Genomic DNA, 12,549 nt, shown 5'->3' with positions numbered 1-12,549 from the left:
CTTCAGGTTTTCCAGACACCAGGACACACACGGCTAGTCACCGGGAGTAGGTGGCCGGTGGGTTTGTGCCCTAGTTGCTGCGTAGCCTTGAGCAACTCACTCGATGTATCTTTAACATCAGAGCAGTAGCTCTAGGCGAGCTGATAGTAAAATGTAAGAGCCAAATCGTGTAAAAGTGACTGGTATGGGCACATGGAAAGCATTAATAAGTGTGTTAATCTTGTTACACCAATGCCTCCTACTTTCTTGTTCTCTGGGTTAAGCATAAAGCCAGACACTTTAGCAGGACGATATTTTTGCCTAGCCGGTCTGGTGGAAATCTGCCAGTATCGTTACATTGGGAATGAGCATGCTAAAGCTCTCTCAACTTTGTTGATTCAACTGTACCCGTGTATCAGAATTCTTTTAAAATACTATTTATACTTGAGTCAGGGTCTTTTATAGCCGGGTGCTATCCTCAAACTCACCACGTGGTGGAGGATGACCTTGGACTCCTGAGCTTTCTGCTTTTACTTCCAAAGTGTATCTCCATGGCAAGGTTGTTTGTTGTTTGTTGTTGTTGTTTTTTTTTTCTGTTGCAGAAATATTTTGTTTTTATAAGCAGCAATTTTATTAGAGTTTAAAAGAGACTCCTAGGGTGAGCGAGTTATACATCTCATTAGCTTCCCAGAGGAGAAATAATGGAAGTCAAGGGGGCAGGAGAAAACAGAGAAAAGGTAAACCATGCTGTGTAAACTGCCATGGAGGCACGACATGTGAGCTTGCCTGTTTAGGGGTAGTCACGTGGTGGACAGGGTCACCTTAGGGAACAAATAAGAAATTGGCAAATTTGGGTGAAATCCAAAGTGTTAGGGAAGACATGCTTAGTTAGAGCAGAAACAGAAAAGGAGAAGTTATATTTTCCTGAGTGCTTACTGTGGACACATGTGTGAAGCGGTATGATTGTATTGTGTAAGAGACTGTGCTTGGGGGCAGGAGGTCAGGCAAGGCAAAGTATAGACTCTCATTGAAGAAATAATCTATTTAGCATAGCTTTAAGTGAGCCTGCTTGCTTAGGGCAAGTCCCTTGGCCAGGAGATTGATCTGGCTTAACTAGAATTATAGTTCTCCACAAAGATTCTATTCTTTTGGACAGAAGGAGGTTTTTAATTCTTTTTTTTTTTTTTTTTTTGGTTCTTTTTTTTCGGAGCTGGGGACCGAACCCAGGGCCTTGCGCTTCCTAGGCAAGCGCTCTACCACTGAGCTAAATCCCCAGCCGAGGTTTTTAATTCTTAAAAATTTAATTTCTTATTTTTAATTATCTATCTACCTATGTGAGTGACCATGCCCAAGAAGGTTAGAGGCTAAGGATTCTCCTGGAGTTGGAATGATAGGCAGTAATGAGCCATCTGACTGGGCTGCCAGGAACAGAGCTCTGGTCGTAAGAGCCGTAAGCACCCTCAACTACACAACCATCTCTCCAGTCCCAGAAGGATGTTTTCTTATAGGGACTTCAGTGTTACTCTAACATCCACACTCTCTAAAGAGGTGATCCTAAAATCATTTAGGAACCGGACCATGGATCCCCACCCACGAATGCTTCCCAAATCCTGGTAAAGATGAGACTGCCAAAGAGGTGCGAGGTCATTTTTGAGTTTTAGCCACAAAAGAAACAGGCTGTTGTTCTTTCAGGTCCTCTGAGCTTGTTTTACCCCCTCTTCTAGTTATTTCCCCCTCTTGGGATTAGGGTGATGACGAATCTGGCTTCTAACAGCTGAACGGGGACATTGTGTGTGGCATTTGGGGGTGCTTTTCCAGTGGACCCATCTAAAAGACTCAAAAAGTGCATGCATTGGTCCACCATTTGTTCCATATTCCAAAGGCCAGAAACTAGACCAAAAATTCTCATAAGATAATTTGAAGGCCGTGTGAGTTAAAGAAAGAAGCAAGGTGTGAGGTGGAATCTCAGGGTTGTTTTGATTTGCTTTTCCTTGATGACTAATGATGTTGGACATTTTTTTAGGTGCTTGTTGGCCATTCAATATTCTTCTGTTGAGAATTCTTTGTTTAGCTTTGTACCCCATTTTTAAAGAGGGTTATTTGGTTCTCTGGAGTCTAACTTCTTGAGTTCTTTGTATATTTTCGATATTAGCCCTCTGTCAGATGTAGTGTTAGCAAAGATCTTTTCCCAATCTGTGGATTGCTGTTTTGTCCTATTGACAGTGTCCCTTGCCTTCAGCTGGATATGTAACAGAGGATTGCCTTTTCTGGAATCACTGGGTCCTGTGGAGGCTTGATGACCTAGGATACACGAATGCTAGAGCTCTGAGGCAGGAGTGGTTGCATTGGTTGGGGAGCACCCTCATAGAGGTGGGGGAGGGGAGGGAGGAGAGGATATGGAGCTTATGGAGGGGAAACTTCAAAGGGGGATAAAATTTGAAATGTAAATAAATAAAATAACCAAGAAAAATAAAAAAAAGAGAAAGAAACAAGGTGCTTGGGTATAGGGCTTTATATACTCGGTGCTATGCCATGGATATGGACATAGGCCGTCTTGATTCTTGGTCTTTCATGCCTTGTAACACAACAGTAACCCATGTCTCTTCAGTGAGGAGGTCAAAGAACACATGGGTCATAGTGGAGAAAGAACGCACATGTACCTCTAAGAGGGTGAGAGTGTGAAAGCAGGTCTCTGTCTGAGGGGACCCTTTTCCCTGAGACTGTGACATCACTTTTACACAAAATTTAGCCTGTTTAATGGAAGAGTAGCAAACCTTTATATATAAAGCTAGAGAGAGGGGAATATTATAAAGGAAACATAAAAGAAATCTTATTCTCATCCTCCTTTTGTTGTTGTTTGCTCAAAGGAGGGGATCTGTCCTGATCAGCACCAATAAGAAATTTTTTGATATTTTGCATTTCTGGTTTCCTTGGGCTGTTACAAAAGATGCGGGATTTAACTGAGAAGGAAATGTCATAGCCTGCAGGTGTCCTTCCCCTGCTCAGATTTTACTCGCTGGAGTGGATTGGTAGTATGTTGAACACAGAGGCAATATGGACAACCACTGTTTAATGATGAATGTTTTCATTATCATTAGAATAATTATCAGCTCCTGTTGATGAGCATGGTGATGGCTGATTTTCAGAAATAGCATTGGAGATGTGGCATTAAGGATCTCTGTTCCTTTTAGACTGGATATTCTTACTAAGTAGAATTAATTTTGTAATAAAAGGATTTCAGGGTCCAACAGCAGGAAACACAGTGATATCTGAGACAGATGAACCTAGAAGTCACATAATGCAGATGTGTTATCCAAAGGCAGCTATCTTTCTTCCTGCTTGCTCCTCACAGTATTGATCCTGTAGATATTTAAAGCACCATCCACATTTAAATCACCATCCACAATCTCTTGATAGATTGATTTATGCTCAAGGTATTTGCAAACATAATGTGATCAGGTAATTGGTTCTGTGAATGACAAAACATATATCTTTGCATTTTCTATTTCAATGACTTCAGATGTGAAGGAAAATAGAATATAATAATAAGATACAATATATATTCAACTAAACTCTGGAAACTGATCATGTTAATTTTCATTTGTTTCTGTTTCTTTTCCAGATTACTTGAGCCACATTGCTTTCATTTGTCTTTGGTTCCAAAAGGATTCTGCCCATCACCCCCTGCCTTAAAAGATGGATTTGTTCAAGTTGGTTATGAAAAGATATATTTTCCTTTATGAATATTCCATCTTTTATCTCTTTACTTGGGTATAATCTATATCCTTCTTCATAGTCAAACAGTACTAATATATTTTACACGTGCAATTTTACTTCAATAGTGGAGGGTATTTCATTCATGACATTTTTCCTCTGGCTCAAGGTGAGTCTTTCTTTTTTTTAAAGAAAGTAGCATTCCTTCTATGGCATGGGACATCAATACTGCCACCCAATGAATCAGATACTCATGCCTATTGAATACTGCCAATGTTACTGTTAAGTGTGAATGCACACAAAGATTTTTTTATTCTTCTCATTATAAAAGCTTTTCTTAAAAAATTTCATGATGAAATCAAATATTTCGTTTACCCCAAAAGTCAGTTTTTAACCACTGTCTGATGAGATGTATGTCATCATACTTTTTACCAGTTTTCATGTTCGTAAAAGAGCATTGGTCATCTTCCTCTAGCTGTTTTAGGGACTTCACTTGGCATTGCGATTCTCTGCATTAGTTCTGTTCCCAGTCTTTCTTACGGTTGAGCTTTGACCCCAAAATTCAGTGATGTCTCTTTGTGGCTCACACAAGAAAAACATGTCTTTGCAAGGAGGCTCTCAGTGCCGGCAGTTCAACTTCTACACGAGACATTTTGATTCTTAAATTCTAGGCCTTTAGGTTTACAATAATGAGAGCTTGCGTAAGTGTCTACAGTGTAGATACCACTGAGGAAGCAACAAGGCAGAGGAAGAAGAAGATAAAGTACAGGGGGTGGAATGCTCTACATACTCCTCATGATCTATGGGGCTCCTGAGTGAAACATGTTTTGAGAGCAGTATAATGTAAATTCACACACTTTAGTAACCCATGAAGCTCTCCTGTCCTTTTAGGAGCCAACATTTTAAAACACTGTTTCAGAATGGCCACATAGGTTATCGAGGGAACTTCCAAACAGAGACTGCTGCCTCATTCCTGACCTCCAATCTTTCCTGATTCAATAGACTGGGGATGGATCCTGCAAGTTTTTTTTAATTGCTAGAAGTGTTTTTTTTAATAGAAATATTTGGATGGTGTTGAGTTAAATTTCTTCATCTTGAAGTCCCTCTTGCAAAGTAGAAGACCCAGGAGCTACAGTCAGAAACTGATATGAACTGTCCCCACTGTTTCCTATTAGCTTCTAAATGGAGGAAGGCTAAGCTTGGGGTAGAATGCCTGACAATGATAAGTAGACACCAGAAAAATTGGTTTTATTTGCTATAGTATCCCCAAAATATCCCCCAGGCCTTTATTTCTTCAGTATTTCTCTGTGGGGTGCAGAGAATCAGAGAGTAGGGAATAGAAGCAAGGATCCCAGTGAGGGTAACTATCCTCTTGCAGTAAATTCCTTACTTCATTATGACAACTCACCTACCAATAGTATAGGTTAATCCATTCACAACAGCAATTCCATACCTATAGTGAAGAGTAGAAGAATCAATATCATGTTCTTTCGAAGTCATTGGTGAGCCAGGTGGGGTGTCACATGCCTATAATCCAAGCACTGTGTTGGAGGGGTTAGGATTCTGAGTTTGAGGCCAGCTAGGACTCTGTAGCAATTTGCAGGTTGACCTGAGATGCACAGTGAGACCCTATTTCAGAAAGCAAAACGAACAAGCAGATGATAGAATGCCCTCAATGAGACTTTCATGAAGACATCAAGAGGACACATATTTCTGATATCCTGACATTTACTAGGCATTGTTGTCCATGGACAGAATATAGATCCTTCATACAAAGAACTGCTGGACAAAACTACTTCCGACTCTGATGGCAAACTTCATTTTACTACATTAGGAAGGGAAGGAAATTACCAGAACAGTGCCCACTAAAGTGGTTTTAAAGAATGCTTAGTGTAGCAAGCACTTGGTATTTTGGGACCAATCAATACATTATAATATGTTGGCATTATGGCTTCATTTCAATCAATGGTGGTATTAGTGTTGTTGAATAGGCCCATACAAGGGAAAATGCTTTACATTGAGTTTCTAAATCAATTGTTTGAATGTAGGTTGACTGATGATTAAAGTTAATTATGACTTGCAGGCCAAATAAAATCTGAAAAGGCATTTTGTTAATGGGAAACAGGGCAACTCAACCTTTCTCTATTTTTTCTCTTTGTTTAGAGTGAAGGTACCATGTTTCCTATTGGGAAAAACATAGTATATGCTTGCAATGAAGGGTATTCTCTTGTCGGAGATCCTGTTGCCAGATGTGGAGAAGACTTACAGTGGCTTGTGGGGGAAATGCACTGTCAAAGTGAGTTATCTTGGTTGTAGTATGTATCTTAAGATGGCAGAATGGTAGAGAAGAAAAACGAGGATAAATAATCACCTGTGTTAACCCCAACATGAAGAGGCAAATCATCAGCTCCATCCTTTTACTCCTTTTCCTGACAAGATCTTAGGAGCCTGCATTAGTAATTTTTCTCACCTCTGTGACAAAGTACCAGGACAAAATAGCTTAAGGGAAGAAAGACCTATGTTGGTTCCTAGTACAGGGAAGTCGTCTGTCACAGCAAGGAAACCTTGGTGGAGGGAGATCAGGCAACTGCTCACATAGCCTCCACAGTCAGAAAGCAGAGAGAGGTAGAAGTGGTGCTCGTGGCACTGCATATAATACTTGATATTATCTGCATCGAATATTTCTATTGTTTTATCTTTTACTCATGCATTTTCTGTGTAATTGTGAAATAGTCCTTTAAGAATTTTATTTGAACTGTTAACATTTTCTATTGATATTTTCCAATGTTTTATAGAAAATTTCCATCTTGTCATTTACATTTTTTTGAAACAAAATCTCACTCAGTGGCTTAGGCAGCCATGAAATTCACCTGACCACAACTAATGGCAATCCTTCTTGCCTCAGCCTCCCAAGTGCTGAGATTACAGGCATGAGACATTTTTTTTCAAGGTACATAGTTGTTAATATTTATTATCCGTATCCGAGTTTGTTTCTGTTGTAGGCTTAGATTTTTCAATACCTACTTTAATAAGGGTTTTTTTTAATGCTTCAATCTCCCTTGTAGCCCACTGGCTAAAGGAAGAGGAGAAAGCTGGTTAATAGGACAAGGGAGTTGCGCACCTGTTTAGAAGTAGTTCTTTGGGGATGATTCCAATCTTTGTTATAATGATCCAAACAGTCTAGTCCAATAGAAAACACCAAACATGAGTCAGTAATGGCTCAATCCAGCAGAAACCATGAGGCTCTGGCAAATCAGCACAAGTCTGCAGAAGCAGCAAGAAGCAGCCAGAATACACCAAAAAGTTCTTTAGAGCTTTTCTCTCTAAAAAGTCACGACAAGCGAAGATCAGTGAAGTAAAGTGTTACAAGTCGAGCCAATACAAGAGCATCATTCATTGGGTTCTACTTATACTCTTTCCAAACATTACATATCCTCTCATGTGTCTGCTGCAGCAAAACATCCTCTCCTGTGTCTGCTTTAGCAGAACATCCTCTCATAAGACAGCTTCCAGAAACGCACCACATGATACAACCGAGTCTCCAAAGAAACCTGAAATTACCAGTGCATATTCTCATGCTTTCGAATGTTAGATTAGTTCTGACTAAATGTTACTCTATGCTTGAAAAACTGTAAGAACAATTTGAGGCTTTGATGACATCTTTAGAGAAGATGAATTTTCTATCTGGTAAGCAATGAGGGTACTTTATGCCTGGTTAACCTTTATTACAATGGTATGTTACCATGAAGAACAGAATGAACTTCCTACTTGAGTATTTCCTTTTTTTTTTTTTTTTTTTGCAGAACTGGAGCCCAGGATTTGATTCCCCATCCCCATCCTGTGTCTCTCCTGCAAGCTCCATATACAATTCAACCTCTGAGCTACAATTCTCTCTTCAGTCTGTCCATTCTTCATTATATTTTTATTTTAATCTTAGTTTTTCAAATTTACAAATAACTCATGGGGAAAAGCATTACCAAATCTGTAACTACTATCTTAGATTTCTCTTCTGTCTGGAGTCTTGGGTCTTCAAAACTGTACTTTTGGGGTTGGGGATTTAGCTCAGTGGTAGAGCGCTTGCCTAGCAAGCGCAAGGCCCTGGGTTCGGTCCCCAGCTCCGAAAAAAAAGAAAAGAAAAAAAATGTGTACTTGTTTGGACAACTCTATGATTCTTACAAACATTTTTCTTTTAGTATTGTGCAACTTTCCTATCTGTTTTGGTAGGAGAGAGGTTGTAGAAGATACACTTGGCAGATGTATCATACCAGAAACAAACTTAATGCCAGATTTTGAAGGTACAATATGTGACTTGCATTTAGCTTTTCTATGCAATATAATTGGTAAAATTTAGACACTCAATAAATGATAAATACTGTGATTGGATAAATGAGTAGATGGGTCTTCTGATAAAGACAGTACTGAAACACAGCAATGTTGTATAGTATTGTCCAAAATCCATATATATATATATATATACACACACACACACATCATACACACATCACACACACACACACACAAAGATCTGGCTGTTATAATTGCTTCATCATTCTTTCTGAACTTCTCATTGAAACTCATGCCACCTCTTTAGATTCCATGTTTCGGTGTCTCTAAAATGTATCTTCCTATCTTTTTGTTAGTATTTTTAAATTACCTTTATTCAACCTATTACCATTTCTTCCCTGATCTATTATATACAAAAATTTTTTTCCAGCTGCTTTATTTTTAAACAGATTTGAACTAATGAATGTCATTAAGGGAAAGATTGGGATGGGAAAAAAACTGAACACTGAACACTTTGATGCTGCAAGGTGAAAGGTGCTGCTTTAAGTCTTTAGATGGTGACATATCTAATTAGAGCTAATGATATGCAAATGAGGAAAGCTCTTGGGAGAAGTCTGGTGGGACATCATCTCACTACAGAGATAAGTGGCATCTGTGAAGTCTGATTTTAGCAGCAGGCTGGGCTTTGGGGCTCTATTTGTAGGCTTGTTCATTTTAGGTTGTCACATTGCTTTGAGGGCAGGGGAAGGAGATGACAGCTGTTTTGTCTTTACTCATTCATTGGTCAATTACATGTCAGACACAGTGGAGAGTGTTTTTTGGAGCACTGTATAAATAGACTCTCTTTCCCCTCTGCTGGTCCTGTGATATGAAAAGGCAGAACAAGTATATTAGCACAACTTAAGGCTATTTTTTAAAAGGTACCTCAGGATACCAAAGCAGTGACCCATTCTGTTCTCCTTTATCTTCAGAAATTGCCTGTTTTCTACCTGGAGGGATGAATGGCATGCGGAGTGACCCCCAGAAACCCTTCTACATGGTTGGTGAGAAGGTGACCCTTTCCTGTGCAGGTGGTATGTCCTTAGAAGGTCCTTCCACCTTCCTCTGCGGCTCCAGCCTTAAGTGGAGTCCTGAGCTGAAGAGTGCCCAGTGTGTGCAAAAAGGTGAGAAGCTTCTGCCTCACTTCAGTGCCACCTGTGCTTAGACAGGCAAGAGTCCTTTTGGTGACCATCATGGCGTTGTGTCAGAGTACATCATCTGGCTCCCTAGGAGAATGAGGTCAATGTGTAGACCGTGCAAAAGCCATTCATGTTGAACGATAGACTCATGGAGTGTAGGGACAGGGAGGACGGTACAACAAACTTCACTTCTCCTTATGAACAAAGAACTTTATATTGGTTAGTGTGTCAACAAAATGAAGACTTTTTGAAGGCTGATATCTGTTTTCTTCTGATTTTCTAAATTCAGAGTTAAAATGATAATTTATTTAAAAAATTGAATGCATTCTTTCTGGACTCTCAGTTATTGATGTTAAAGTGAAAAAATTTAAAAAATTATTAAAACATATAAATGTAAATTTATATTTAATACTGCAAAGTAGACAGCATACAAAGAACTCTTGTGGTCTGTAAAGTTCCTTTTTTTTAATAGTTACTCTTAGTAAGGGTAAGAATTAAGTTTTCAGGAAGAAATAAAAGATGAGAACTTGGATGGGCTCAGTAGCTGGACCATGGTTTATTTAGTACCCGAGAGGTGACATCTCTAATTCTGGCCATCTCACAATCAGGGTACAGGATCCAATCACTCAATGATCAGAGGTCAAGAGAATGGGGGATCCAGGCTTTAGGCTGACAGTTTTGTAGCTAAGGGTGGAGAAGGGGCATGAGAGACTTAGAAGAATAGGGAAGTCAGCTGTTTTCCTTAGAGAAGCCCTCTGGTTGCGGAATCTGTTGTCTCTTTCTACAACCACTGGTTTTTGGGCTTGAGTCAGCAGCCTTTCTTCTGAAACACCCAAATAGCTGTTGCTTCCTGGGACTTTGAGCTCAGTTTCGGGTCCTTGGCTTTTGGTGGGAGGTATGGGTGTGGGTCTTTTCTTTTCCTGGTTGTGGAAATTCAGGAATCTAGTGTTCTAAATCCTAGTTGCATTTAAACATTCTTTTAAGAACCTAAAATAATATGGGTGTGTTGGTCTTTATCTTTTTTTTTTTCTTTTTTTCGGAGCTGGGGACCGAACCCAGGGCCTTGCGCTCGCTAGGCAAGTGCTCTACCACTGAGCTAAATTCCCAACCCCGGTCTTTATCTTTAATACCAACACTCAGAGGCAGAGGCAGGTGGATCTCTGTGAGCTTGAGGCCAGTCTACAGAGTGAGTTCCACAACAGCCAGAGCTATTTACAGAGACCCCATTTCAACAAACAAACACCTTAGGCAGAAAATATAACTTAGATAAATTGTGTATTCTCAGAGTCTTTTAAGTGGGCTAAACTTGTTTATTAAAACACACTTAATGTTTAATTGCATATTAATACATGTAAATATATTGTTTAATAATTTAAAAAGATAAATGTTTTTATTTTATGTGTATACACATTTTTCCTGCATGTATATAAGTGCCCTGTGTGTGAGCCCAGTGCTTACAGAGGCTGAAAGAGGGCATTGGATACCCTGGAACTGCAGTTAAGGACAGTTGTGAGCTGCTATGTGGGTGACAGAAACTGAACCCAGGTCTATTGCAAGAACAGCAAGTACTCTTATCTGCTGAGCCATCTCTCCAGCCTGGAACAATGTTTTTTAACAGTTATGACCGAGAAAGAAGAAAGCTCATATACATGCTACTTTCCATAATATTTCCTTAGTGTAAACGTTTTAAATTCAGTGCTGAAATATATCCATTCTTATGAGGATGAAGTATGAGATTCTAAGATTAACACTGTTAAGTGAATTAGATGTTTACAACCAAGAACAGCAGGCTTCTTGGAGCCCCATTCTGCTGAATGTAGGCGTGGACTGTGGTGATGCATATCAGTAGAGAGGAGTAGAGCAGACAAGAGGAGTATCTTCCACATGAGCTCTGATGTACTCTTTTTTGAACACATTAGAAAACAACCGCCATGATTTTTATATCCCCTGTCGCACAGATATGAGTTTATTTGAGTTGTGTAAAGCACCTGTACCCGTGATTTGAATATGAAAGAGAACAATATATACTTAATGAGGATATAATACTCTTTCAAAGGAAATTAGATAGTTTTTCTGCAATGTTTGCTTCTGTCGTTTTAGAGCATAGTTTAGTCTGTAATTTTCCCCACTCAGTAGAAAATGGTATTAATTAAGGGTATTTTATGGACCCATGTGTTTTCTGAATATGTAGATAACAATAATCACCATGTTTAGGATAAAGCTATAGCAAATGAAAATTCCTATGTTTGTCAGCTTTCAAGATTGGTATTTAAAAAACAATCTGTTAAATGTGGGAATGGGGAGACGGTCCAGTAGGAGGAGCGTTTCCTGCATATGCGTGAAGACTCTAGTTCAGATCTCCAGCTTCCATATAAAAGCTGGGCATTCTAGCGTTTCTCTTTAGTCCCATCATTGGGACATGGAGATAGATGCATACTGGCAGCTGGCTGGCTGGCTACTCTAGCCAAAACGGTAAGCACCATGTTCAAAGGGTCATCTTGTCTCAAAAATACAAGGTGGAAAGGGATTACACATATGCATGCCCTTGCGTGCATGTGTACACGCCTCCCACACACTGCTAAGTAATAAGTGAATAAATTACTAGCCCGTTGAATATTTAATCCTTTACAAGTTGTATTAAGCACATGAACACATGCATATTCTATACATACACATACACACATGTATATATATATATATATATATATATATATATATATATATACACACACACACACATACACAAAATGTCAGTTAAGTAGTAAGTGGATGAAGTCCTAGATCTTTAAATATTTAGTCATTGAAAATTTTGCTAAGCTATACATAAGATTCACTATTTTAATTATTTAAAATACACACATACACTCTTACAGTTGAACAGCCATCACCTCCACTCATCTCTACAAGTTTTGCAGATAAATGTGCTTAGATCTGGAAAATATAATTAAAAATATTTTACCAAACAAGAACAAAATTTGGCAGTCTAAAGAACCCTTATAGACTACTGACAGTAATGTAATTTAGTTCAAACACTGTGGAAACCAATTCAGAGATGCCTCAAACAATCCAAACTAGATCTACCATATAATCCAATGGTATCACACGTCTGATGGACTCTAAGTCATCATAGGACGTAAAATCCACATGTCCACATTTATTATGACACTTGTAATAGCAAAGGTGAAATCGGCTTAGATTCTACCAACAGAGAAATGAATGAAGACAATGTGATATATCATACCCAAGACCTACAGAAGATCAAACCAGAAACAAAAGTTCTAGCATGCACTGGGGAGAAAGTCATGGAATCCCACTGCTAGATGAGGAGGTAATGGGGGTCACCTATTGGGGAGCTTCTGTGTGGGGTCAGTTTTCTTCAGGCATGCAGCCTCTG

The 12,549-nt window shown here is 39.1% G+C and overlaps 1 protein-coding gene across 2 annotated transcripts in view; it reads left to right on the top strand.

The window, feature by feature from the left end:
* The window catches only part of C7 (complement C7), a 79,475-nt gene that overhangs the window by 47,421 nt on the left and 19,505 nt on the right, over positions 1-12,549 (top strand). For both annotated transcript variants that reach the window (NM_001432332.1, NM_001432331.1), the window contains 3 exon segments: positions 3,602-3,689; positions 5,857-5,989; positions 8,949-9,140. In NM_001432332.1, coding sequence (NP_001419261.1) covers positions 3,602-3,689; positions 5,857-5,989; positions 8,949-9,140 — 413 coding nt within the window.

This window comes from Rattus norvegicus, chromosome 2 (assembly GCF_021556685.1).
Source record: "Rattus norvegicus strain SHRSP/BbbUtx chromosome 2, alternate assembly SHRSP_T2T, whole genome shotgun sequence".
In the NCBI taxonomy this organism is placed as follows: Eukaryota; Metazoa; Chordata; class Mammalia; order Rodentia; family Muridae; genus Rattus; species Rattus norvegicus.
Note: the sequence above shows the minus strand (reverse complement) of the source record. Positions and strands in the feature narration are given on the sequence as shown.